General features: G+C 54.7%; 1 protein-coding gene across 1 annotated transcript; it reads left to right on the top strand.

The window, feature by feature from the left end:
* On the top strand, nt 1–10,420 carry RAB11B (RAB11B, member RAS oncogene family). Its single transcript, XM_081136302.1, has 5 exons — nt 1–315; nt 7,179–7,374; nt 8,223–8,416; nt 8,739–8,819; nt 9,386–10,420. The coding sequence occupies exons 1-5, from the start codon at nt 276–278 to the stop codon at nt 9,529–9,531; spliced, it is 657 nt and encodes a 218-aa protein (XP_080992428.1). The 5' UTR covers nt 1–275; the 3' UTR covers nt 9,532–10,420.
* Nucleotides 10,421–11,886: the final 1,466 nt, after the last annotated feature.

The following is an 11,886-nucleotide window of genomic DNA, read 5'->3' as shown; positions in this document are numbered from 1 at the left end:
GGTCTCTGAGAGGCTGACACTGCCGTCACTTCAGAAAGGTCCGCATTCCTTCCGCCTTTCTCCGGCGGACCGGGGGAAAGGAAGGTGGATCCCAGGCAGCCCCCACCCCGGGGGCTCTTCTTCCACCTCTGATTGGCTTTTCTGGGTGTCCGTCTATACGTCATCCGACGCTGGTTGGCTAGCCTGCCGCCGCTCTGCGCGGCGCCGGCCCCGCCCCCGTCGGGTGTTTGTGGTGGGGCTGCGGAGCCGCGGAGCCCGCCGGAAGCGCCAGGACAATGGGGACCCGGGACGACGAGTACGACTACCTATTCAAAGGTACGACCGGTGGGGCACAAGTGGGCTAGGGGCGGTGACTGACACGCGGGCCGAAGTTGCGTCCAGGCCGCTGGGCCCAAATCGGAGCCCGGGGCTTGGGGCCCGGCTGGGCAGTCAGTCGAGAAGGCCTTAGCAGACTGGTCTCGGTCAGCTTTGGACTGGAGTGTGCGACCGTGCAGCCCCGACAGCCTAGAGGGGCCTGAGGTTCCCAGGATGCGCCTAGGCGAGGCCGGAGCCCAGAGGGGGTGGGGCCATGAGCGGTGGGAGAGGCCGTTGGGGGCGAGGCCTCCGGAGGGGACGGGACCGCCGGGTGGTGCGGGACCACCGCAGCATTTGCTGGGCTGGGCTGGGTAGAAAGCTGGGGTGGGGGCGGGACCCTTGGAGGCGGAGCTAGGATGTGATGGGCGTGTCCAAGACGAAGGCGGGACGGACGGGGGCAGTGCTCTTCACAGGGTGGGCGTGGCCAGACGTGGCCGCCAGTTTGGAGGCAGGGTTCGGGAAGAGAGGTGGACTATGTATGCGGCTTGAGATGTGTGTTGGGAGATACCGGATTGTGTGGAGGGCGACCTGGTGTGGAGGTGGGGGGACTGTGTGTGTTGGACCCAGGCCTGGTGGTTAACAGCAAGTTATCTCTCTTAACTCTTAGAAATCTTTTTTTCCCCCCAAGAGGATGTTAAATCGTTTAATGATTAGATATAATGGATGATACACAAGCTTCATTCCCAATTATAATTTTATCTGGTACCATAAAAATATGGAAGGCTTCATGAATTTGCAATACTTGAGCAGGGGCCATACTAATCTCTGTATCAAGCCAATTTTAGTATATGTGCTGCTGAAGCAGGCACACACTTAGAACTCTTTTGTGCCAAGATGGCATGGCTCAGTGGTTGAGCATCGACCTATGATCCAGGAGATCTAGGTTCGATTCCCAGTCAGGGCACAGGACCGGGTTGCTGGTTTGATCCCCAGCGGGGGGTGTGCAGGAGGCAGCCTATCAATGACTCTCATTATTGATGTTTCTATCTCTCTTCCCCTCTGCCTTCCTGTCTCTGAAATCAGTAAAAATATATTTTAAAAAATAGTACTCTTTTGTTAATCTTCACCCAAGGATATTTTTTTTCTCCATTGCTTTCAGAGAGAGTGGAAGGGAGGGGGAGAGACAGAAAGAGAAACATCGATGTGAGATACACCAGGGTGAGGTATGTGCCCTTGACTGAGAATTGAACCTGTGACCCTTTGGGTCTGTGGGTGATGCTCTGACTACTGAGCCACACCAGCCAGGTCCACACTTAGAATTCTTAAAAGCAGTACCAAGTACCTGCACTTTTCTAAGCTGTTTACACATGCGAATTTATTGAAATCCTCACCAACCCTGTGATGTCAATTTTATCCAGCCTCTTCTTTTATGGACCTGGAAACTGGGGTGCAGGGAGACAAGGACATAGTGAATAAGAGTTAGAGAAGAATTTGAACCCAGACCAGTTGTTGGCTTTACCACTTGGGAGTGTATCTGGGGGAGTTTGTGGCCAGGATCTGGGACCAAGGTGTCAGACCGCCTCCTTCAGCGCATGCAAGATGATGCCTTGGGTCTGGGCCAACGTGCCGGAGGATTTTACCAGCTGAAGGGACATAGGGTTCTGGGAGCCTCAAGTATGACCTAGGCAGGTCAGGCAGCCATAGCTGGTCTGTGTTCAGTTGGGGAGCTCCTTCACCCTGCCTCAAGCTGAGGAGACTTGCTACATGTCGCTGGAGTCCTTTGTTTCTCAGCTCAGCTAGTTTAGGGCTCACTGGCTTCATAGCACCTCTGTGCCAAGCTGGACCTTGGCCAGGCCCTCTGCTTTCTGTGGTGGGATTCTTGGCTGATAGTGGCTGCCCTTGAGAGGTAGCTCCTGGGCCCTCGTGGGGTACATTTGCTCTGCTGCCTGCTGTGTGAGGGCCTGTCTCCTACACCAGCTATTGGTATCTTTCCCTCATTAGGGGAGCTCTGCTATCCCTGAGAGTGTGGTCTGTGTCTGGAACTGGCCTTGGATGACCATCCAGCATCTTGGGGTGGGGGGCCCAGGGATTTTGGGGATGTGGAGAGGGGTGGAACTCTCCCTACCTGGGTGAGGGAGTATCCATTCAGAGGTCCAGAGTCCTCACACAGCACCATGGCCTCTGGGAGCTGCCTGCAGGCTGATATGTCACTGGCAGTTGAGGCTGTGTAGTCAGCAGGCATTAGGCCAAGGCCCTGGTGCTGACTGAGCCTTGTGGTTGGTCTCACCTTAGAAGCAGGGAAAGCTCTGTCGGGGTTTGGGGGACTGGTGACAGGTGGTCTGGACTCCAGTCCTGCTACAGCTGGTGCTTGTCTCTACTCATCCAGCCCTTAGGCAACTGCTCCTGGATCAGAGTGGGACACATACCTGGACCTGGCATTGTCGGGGCAGGGGGCATTCCCCCAGTCACCCCCTCCAAGTTTCTGTGGTCATTTGCTTGTTATTTTCAACTGTTGGCTGTTATAAGTAATCCAGCACCAACTGTTTGCACAAGTCATCTTTTGCCCTTTGGGTTATTTCCTTAAAGTATGTTCCCAGAACTACAGTTACTGGGTCAGGGGCAGTGGAGCAGCTATGTACTTCCCAGGATTCGTCTCTAGTCCACTTCCTGGAAACACTGATCAGGCTTCTGTGGCACCTGGCATGGGGGGAGGGTGCCCGCCTGCCCTGCTGCCCTCTCCCACTGGCCTCCTTTTCTGAGTCCAGCAGGTGTCCTGCTGACCTTCTCAAGCTGAGTGGGAGGTGAAAGTTTAATCCACAAGGTCAGGGTTCTCCAAACTGTGGTCATCTGAGACCTCCCCTTCATTATCCTTATTGAAGTACATCCCTCTCTCCATTATCTTTTAATGTTTGTTTTTAAATTCACTTAGGTTTTCATTCCCTTAAATGGGAAAAGGAAAGTCTATTTGGCTCTGGCAAATAAAGAAGGGAGGAAGGAAGCTGGCAGGCAAGCCACAACCCTCACATAACTTACCATAAATATGGTGGGTAGACACAAACATAAATATGCTGCAAATGCCCCCCACTCCCCGTCCCCAGTCCCTCCTGACACTCCATGGCCTGCAGAGGGTCAGGCCTGGGCATTAGAGAAGTGTCCAAGACATGACTGCACCAGAAAGGTTGACCAGGGCCAGCTTTCTCCCTGGCCCTACCTCCTGGTATAGGATACCCTTTAGCAGAAAAGGGGGCAGCCATCCTCCCACCCCCTGCCCTGTGCCCAGCTGCCCCTAGGCTTTGGTCATCTTCCCCTGGCCTTGTCCTGGGCACAGAGGGGTCACACCTCTCATTTTGGGACACTGGTTTCCCCCTGTCCAGCCCTCCCACCAGTTTGTTTGTTTGGGTTGCCGTATCACAGTTGGCTCCCCTGACCTCCATCGCCAAGGCCAGCAGATCCGGGTTGTCCCCATGTAGTGTTTATTTTCCTCACTCCACATTCACCCCTTCCCCAGGAGTGAGGTTGTTTATTTGTACCTAATTATAGAATCTCAGTTATCCTGCCAACATTTTATTCTGTCAGCTGTGGGTCATTTTCCCAGCCCGATCAGTCCCCTAGGGCTCCTCTGACTTCTCTGACCAGGCTGTGGTGTCTACAGTGGAAGCAGTGGTGTCCCCAAGGACAACCAAGGCCTTCCCAGAGCCCCTAGCCACTCACCCATAAGGACGAGGTGAATGTGGGAGGCTTCCACAGTGGCCCAGAGCCTTGTCCTCTGGGTTGTGTACACCTGCCCCATATATGAGTCCTTTTGGGAAAGGGGGTGAGGAGAGAGTGACTGCCATTCCCGGTGCTTGCCTCTCTCTGCCAGGTACTCCCAAGGCAGCCTCCTGGCTCTGCAACATGGACGGGACCCCACCAGGCCTACTGGTCCGGGAACCAAGCACACCATCTTCTTCCATTGCAAATGGTGGCCCTGCCTGTGCCCCAGCTTCTGATAGCTCTTCTTTGTTCTCTAATTTCCAGAATAGCTCTGATAAGATTACCCCCAAGTGCTGGTGCTGGAGGCTGGGATAATCAGGGTCTGCTTCCTGGAGGAGAGATGGGGCTCTGCTCTGCCTGAAGTAGGGGGGTATGCCCCCCACCGGGATTGCTACTCAGTCTGCCTGAACATCTGAGTATGGGCCCTGGGGGTGCTACACTGTCATGGGGCAGGCCAGAGGACCCAGGCTTTAAAGAGGTGCCATCTCTTTATTTTTGCCAACTGGCCTTGCCTGCCCTGCCATCGAAGTGGCATGTCTAGGGAGGCCATTTCCTGGCCAGCATTGCCACCAACTTCTGTGGAAATGCTGTGGGTTGTGTCCTCAGGGCCCTTTATTTCCCCAAGACAATAGATCGCTTGTGCTTTTGACAGTGCTGTTCTCATTCCCACAATATACGCAGAGCCAACCCAGCCACTGCCCTGTTGGCCATCTCTCTGCATTGGGTACCTGTGGGCCAGGCCATGTGGTGGTTTGTGGGGAGAAAAGAGGCCTGAACTGAGGTTTTGAAGGAAGAGCGGAAGTTTGCCATCTATTCCAGGGCATCAGATGCCTTAGGTTATGGGAGAGGAAGAGGCTGAATTCAGACCCCTGAGCTCAACCCTGGACCCAGAAAATCTGGGTTCAAATCCTGCCAGATCACTTTTCAGCAGGTGGACCAAGTGAGCATGGTTGGAAAGTGGAAGTGAGCCTGCTTAGATCCTTGCTCTGCAGCCTTCTGCTCACTGTGTGTCTTGGGCTTGTCGTTCCCCTGTCTGTGCCTCAGTTTCCTCATCTGTAAAATGGGTTACATGTGTCTTCTGTGAGGTGATGTGCATCAAGGGTTTTCTTAGCACAGATTCATTAAATTTTCTTGTTATTATTCTTGGCTCTGAAGCAGCCAGCCCAGAGAAGGTGTTGGGTTCTGGGGGTTGGGTCATCGGCCCTCTTCTCCCCTGTTGCCTGAGGATGGTATCCTGGAGGCTCTGCAGCCACTTTAGCCACTCATTTGTTTGTTCACTCTGCCTTTGTGTGGGGTTCTGCACCAGGTCCTGGGGATACAGCAGGGAATGAGACCATCTGAGAGCCTACCCTTGAGGAAGACTGGAGAAAAATAAATGAAACCTGGAGGGTGTGGGAGGGTAGTGAGAGCTACGGAGGAAAGGCAGGGAAGGAGAGTGGGGAGTGTTGGAGGGAGCGGGGTTTTAAGAGGACTGCAGGGAGGGCCCCCTTGATCAAGTGCCATCTGAGGCACCACATGCAGGAGATGAGGGTGGGAACTAGGCAGGTACCTGGGGAAGAACATTCCAGGCAAAAGGCAGCATGCACCTACACATCTCTGAGTCCTAGTGAGGAGGCCCGTGTGGCAGGAGGAGAGTGAGCAAGCAGGGGAGAGAGAGGAGGTGAGGGCAGGGAGGGGACGGGCAGGTCTTGGAGCGCCTTTTGGGCCCTGAGGAAGACTTGGGCTTTTACCCCAAGGAAGGCTGGGAACCCTGGAGGGCTATGGACAGAGAAGGGGCACGCCCTGACTCCAGCGCTCACAGGTACCCCCTGGTGGCTGCGGTCGGAGAACAGCCTGTTGGTTGGGGATGAGTGTGAACTCCAGGACACTGAGAGAAGGAGGCTGCCTGGACTAGCTAGGGTTGGGGCAGTGACAGTGGTAAGAAGTGGGGGGAATCTGGACATGCACACATAACGCTTTTCATTGAGGAGAAATTTTTCATCCTCACCGAGGGTGACTGAGCCTGCAGTGCCCATAGCTCTCCACCAGGCAGATCCACCCTCAGGTGCCAGAGCCCAAGGCCCATACTTGGAGGTCCATGTGGTTTCCAGCTGGGGCATCTAATCAGACTTCTGTATGATGTTCCTTCTGTGCTGCACATATACCCATGCATGTGTGCACACACTGAGACACAACTCCCAGTCCCTGGGACTGAGGCCAGCCTTTCCAGGCCCAGGACCTTCCTGGACCATCTCGAGTGGCCCCACTGCTAATGGGAGAGACCCACCGAGTCTGCTTTGCCCTGCTCTGGAGGGCTCTTGTCCTGGATGATCCTGCAGGATGGTCCAACCTTGGGGATGGGGTGATGGGAGGGGTAGCAGGCTCTGTTCCCTCTTGGTTACATCCAGGGGGCACATTTCTGTTTTGAATAGGCAAGTTGGCTGTGTTGAGCTGAATGTTGGTTTGCTTGCAGCTGCTTTCCATGGCAGTGCAGCAGGGTGGGCATGGGATGTGAGGCTTCTCATTTCCTGTTACTTAAAACTCCAGAGCCAGATCCTTGTCCGTAGGAACCTGGTGGAACAATAGTAATAATTGCTTCCCCACCTGTCTTAGGGGGCTAGATGCTGGCTGAGTTCTGATCCTGCAAGCTCTTGGGTCTCCTTCCCTGAACTATCTCTTGTTCTTGTCTCTTTTCACACCTGTGGAAAGGCAGCCCAGAGAGGTTAAGTGACTTGGTCAAGATCACCCAGCCTCAGAGCTTACTTGGGCTTCCAGGCTGCAGTGGAAGTTTGGGGGTTGATGGATCCCCAAGCCACCTGCCTGCCTGGATGCCTAGGTACCTATGCCTTAGCTGGGGAAGCCCTGCTCTGAAGAGCCAGACATAAGCGGGGTTATTGTGCTTTCTGTAGTAGCTATGTTTCTGGAGCCTGGAGCTACTGTTTGCTTCTACATCAAGAAATGTGGTGCCTCAGGCAAGGGGCTCTAGGAGAGCTCTGACTCCGCTCTGTTGTTAGCTGTCACAATTCCAAAGAACCCAGGACACTTCTGTGAAGGCTCTGCAGGTGGACGTGGATGGCGTGTGAGTCTTGGCTTGGAGGACTGTCCTGCTCTGGCCCATGGAGCCTTACCTATATCCCTCCCCACCCCTACAGTGGTACTCATCGGGGACTCAGGTGTGGGGAAGAGCAACCTGCTGTCCCGCTTCACCCGCAATGAGTTCAACCTGGAGAGCAAGAGCACCATTGGTGTGGAGTTTGCCACCCGCAGCATCCAGGTGGATGGCAAGACCATCAAGGCGCAGATTTGGGACACTGCCGGCCAGGAGCGCTACCGTGCCATCACCTCTGCGTGAGTGGCGAGGATGGGGAAATGCAGGAAGTCATGGACATAGGGCTAGTGGGCCCCGAAAGATGGGTAGGAGTTGGGCAGGAGAAGAAGAGGAGAGCACAACCCTGAGAGCAGTTGGCCCAGGGTGGAGGGATGAGAACCCCCAGGAGCTATGGGACCCTTGGGAAGACCAATGCCCACTCTTGACAACATTGTGACCTCATGTGGGCATGTCCTATGGCCCCTCTGACCCCGGGAGCTCCTCTGAGGCACTGCTGTTTTGCTGGGTGCTGGCTGCACAGTGAGGGCTATTATCTGGGCCTGGAGTGGGCCATTCCACTTTGCCCTCCCCCTCAGTCCTGCCTGCTTGGCCTACCCTGCCTGGCTTTGTTCCCAGTTTTCTCTTCCCTCAGCTCTCCATGACCAACCAGCCATCAGAACCTACTCGAGCTACCTCCTTCCAGGTCCCTCCCAACACCCTGGCCAGTTCTCCATTGGTCACATGCTGTCCTCTGGATGCCCTCCACTGAAGCCTGGTCACCTCTCCATTTCTTTAATCCTTCAGGGTGGATATGTGTCCATTCATCTCCTTTGTGGGCCAGGCATCAGAGCTCTTGCCTAGCAGCAGCCCTTTTCCTGCACAGGCACTATTTCCTTCTCCCCTTTTTGTGGGTGTTTTCTGACCTCAGGCCCTAAACTCCCTCCTCAGGCCCCATAGTCCTGAGCTGAATTTGGGGCACAAAGCCCTCCTTCAGCTGCCCCTTGGCTGGGTTCTGGGGGCCCAGGATCTGCTGTCCACAGTGTCTTGGGGGCCCCAGTGGGGTGCTGTTGGGAAGCTCATTCCTGGACCCTGCCCCCTGTCCCCATAGGTACTACCGCGGTGCAGTGGGTGCATTGCTGGTGTATGACATCGCCAAGCACCTGACATATGAGAATGTGGAACGCTGGCTGAAGGAGCTGAGGGACCATGCTGACAGTAACATTGTCATCATGCTGGTGGGCAACAAGAGTGACCTGCGCCACCTACGGGCTGTGCCCACTGATGAGGCCCGTGCCTTTGCAGGTGAGCGGCTACCAGTTGGAGAAGGGTTTTACTTAGGGTCAAGGCCCTCCCACAGGGACCAGCTCCTGACAGCGGGACGGTGACTAAGGCATCGGAGAAGTTTCTGGAAAGCAGGCAGCACCCTCCAGGTCTTTCCCATTTTCCCTGGCTGTGAGCATGGCCATAGTGCCAGCTTCCCCTCCCCGAGGAATGGGCATCTCGGTCTTACCTCCTTGGCCCCAGCCCTCCATTTCCTGGGCCAGGTGAGCAGGCAGGCACGTGAGGGCCCCTAGAGGGTGCAGGGGAGCCCCCAATCACCTGGGCAATATTCTATCTGTTCCAGAGAAGAACAACTTGTCCTTCATTGAGACCTCAGCCTTGGACTCCACCAATGTAGAAGAAGCTTTCAAGAACATTCTCACAGGTGATCCTAGGGCCTGGTGGGGGCCACAGGAACCCCAGCAGGACTACCACAGGTGGTGTGGGAAGGGCACCAGCCACACTGGTTGCACTCTCCAGAATGCAGCCCTTGAACCTTCTTTCCTTAAATCTGCCAGTCAGTCCAATCAGGAGGACAGACATGGCATGCTCCATGAAGTCAAGCCAGATCCCACCCCTACTAGCACTCGGGATCCAGCTCCATGTGTGGACCTTGCCATGGCTCTACCATGGAACAGCCAGAGGGAAAGACATATGGCCTTGGTTCCAGAGCTGGTCTGGGACTTTATTCTGAGGAAAAAGGGGTCTTTGATCTTTAAGAAGAGGCCTGGGCTGGGGATGGTATCTCTGTGACCAGAGGTGGGTTCCACCCTTACATAGGGGAGAACCCCTATGTCATGGGGTGCAGGTAGGCCACAATGGGGGCCTTTGGGAGGGGCACAACCTAGGGGGCACTCCCTAGAGGAGGTGGCATCCAGACGAATCCTGCAGTGGGGCAGTCAACACAGGCAGGGGAATTCAGGACACTCACCTCGCATCCTCCCATTGCAGAGATCTACCGCATCGTGTCACAGAAGCAAATTGCAGACCGCGCAGCCCACGACGAGTCCCCTGGCAACAATGTGGTGGACATTAGTGTGCCGCCCACTACCGATGGACAGAAACCGAACAAGCTGCAGTGCTGCCAGAACCTGTGACTGCCCCGTGCCTCGTCCAAGTGTGCGTGCACACCCTCGTCCTTCGCCCGTCCCTCACCGTGATGTTTTCCCTGACCCGACCCTCTGTCCTTCTGTGACGGGCTCCCACCCTTCCACTGAGCTCTGCACAGTCAGCTGGGGCTTAGGAAGAACAGGAGTCAAGCAGCACCATCTATCTTTTTCCCCCCGCCCCAGGAAAGCTTGAAACCTGGCTGCTGCTCCTGCTCTTCTTGGGTCCCATCGGGCCTCTGAGTGGGTTGGGGAGGATGGCAGGATGGACAGGGCCAGCCAGAGGCAAGAGGATGGGCACACCAAGCAGGCTTCTTCAATTTTCCACAGCAGACTCCAGGGAGCAATTACCTCCCTTCCTCTCTGGCCAGTTTTCCTACCCAGAACCCTCCTCCGGGCTGAAGCCTGAAGAGCAAGTGACCAGGGGGCTGGGGCAGGCAGACACAGGCTCCCAGCACTACTACCCATGCACAGCCAGCACTGGCACATGACTTTGACCTCGGCCTCTCCTGTGCGTGCCTGAATCCAGCTCCTGCCCATAGATTTGTGCTGGGAGAAGCCCCAATCCCCTTCCTTTCTGCACGCAGCGCACTCCCCACCCTTCCCTATGCCCTTCTCTCTGTCTTGTCTCCCTGTCTGGTCAGGAACCTGTTTGCAAGTGAAGCAATATCTCAGTGTTTTGTATATACAACTGCTCTTGTAGCCTTTGGTTTTTTGTTATTGTAGAGAAACAGATTCTTTATACACTTTGTAAGATTGACGCCAAACCCCAGCTCTCAGATCTCTTATTCTCCCTGTGGCCCCTGCACTGTTGCCTCAATGCCTCATTTCTCTGGCCCATTACTAAAATGTATAACCCAACTTCCTGGACAGAAACCTACTGCTGCACTTTTGTCTTCTTTTTCTCCGCCAGATGGCCACCCCTGAGCCAGGCCCCTTGCACACATCCTGCACTGGGCCTTACCACCAGGCTCAGCCTTACTGGGAGCTACAACACCAGGCCTGAGCCCCTGCCCAGGATCATGCAGAGGCCTCCTGAGCTGACCACGGGGGTCCTAGGGTGGGTAAGGGTGGGATGGACCCTCTCCAAGCTTCACCTGTGGCAGGGAGGGAGGGAAGGCTATAGGGGCTGACTTTAAACTCCCTGGTCCTAGGACTACCAGCTCTAGGACTTGAGGGTGGCCCTTCAGGAGGGGGTGGGCTCTGTCCACTGCTCTTAATGCTCTAGCTGGCCACTATCTGGGTCCCAGCAAGGACTAGTGAGAAGGGCTGGTCCAAATGTTGGTAGTACCACTCCCACCCCGGCTCTCTCCATCCCAGACTGACCTCTGAGGAGGGTTGAATAGGATGCTGAGAAGGACTGAATGGGATGCTTGTCCATGTGGGCAGGACTGGCCTAAGCACTAGCTCCTGAAATGGAGGAAGAGGAGGCATGGTCAGCCCCTGCCCTGCCCTGACCACGTGACCCAATGTATGATTCCTCTCACTTGAGTGCCTGCAGCTGTTCTAGAAGCTCCAGTCTCTGGCTAAAACCCCTTGTGCCCTTGACCCCTAGGAGAGCCACCAGAGGGGGATTCCAGGCTCTGGCTGCCCTGCCTGAAGGAATGGGTAGGTCCAGACATCCCTCCAAAAGAGCTCTGAATCATAGGGGCTTTTCTGACAGGAGTTGGGTGAGCTAGGGCCTATGTTCCAGACAGGAGCATTCTGGACTGGGGATCTGGTGGGGTGCACATTCCAGGGACCATTTACATAGACCCCAGGTCCCCTGGATTTGGGTAGGGTGGGCTATGGAGAGGGCAGAGGGTGAATGGGAGCTTCAGGAGGGCCAAGTGAAGCACTGAGGCACCCAGAAGGGTTTCAGGTGGTCTAAGATTAAATTTTTCTGGAGCTTCAGATTGGCCAGGCCCTGAACCACATGCCAGGGAACAAGATCAATATGACTTTGTCCCCTTTTGGGGGGCGGAGGGGTTGGTGATGGTCCAGTGATGCTATTTCAGTTACTCTAATTTTAGTAATTTAATAAGCACAGCATGCTGGCTTTGTGCCAGGCACTGTTCTTCAGGGGTTTTTGTGGTGTTTTTATGAAAAAAAATTACAAAAATTTTTAAATTGATTTTTAGAGAGAGAGATTGATTTGTTGTTTCACTTATTTATGCATTCATTTGTTGATACTTGTATGTGCCCTGACTGGGGATTGAACCCACAACCTTGGTGTATTGAGACAATGCTCTAACCAACTCAGCTCTCTGGCCAGAGCTACATTACAAAATTTACCATCTCAACCATTAAAAAAATTTTTTTAATTGATGTTTTCTTTTTTTAGAGAGAAACCAATTTATTGTCCTG

Source organism: Miniopterus schreibersii (genome assembly GCF_964146895.1).
Source record: "Miniopterus schreibersii genome assembly, chromosome: 4".
In the NCBI taxonomy this organism is placed as follows: Eukaryota; Metazoa; Chordata; class Mammalia; order Chiroptera; family Miniopteridae; genus Miniopterus; species Miniopterus schreibersii.
The sequence above is the reverse complement of the archived record's forward strand: the minus strand, read 5'-3'. Positions and strand labels throughout refer to the sequence as shown.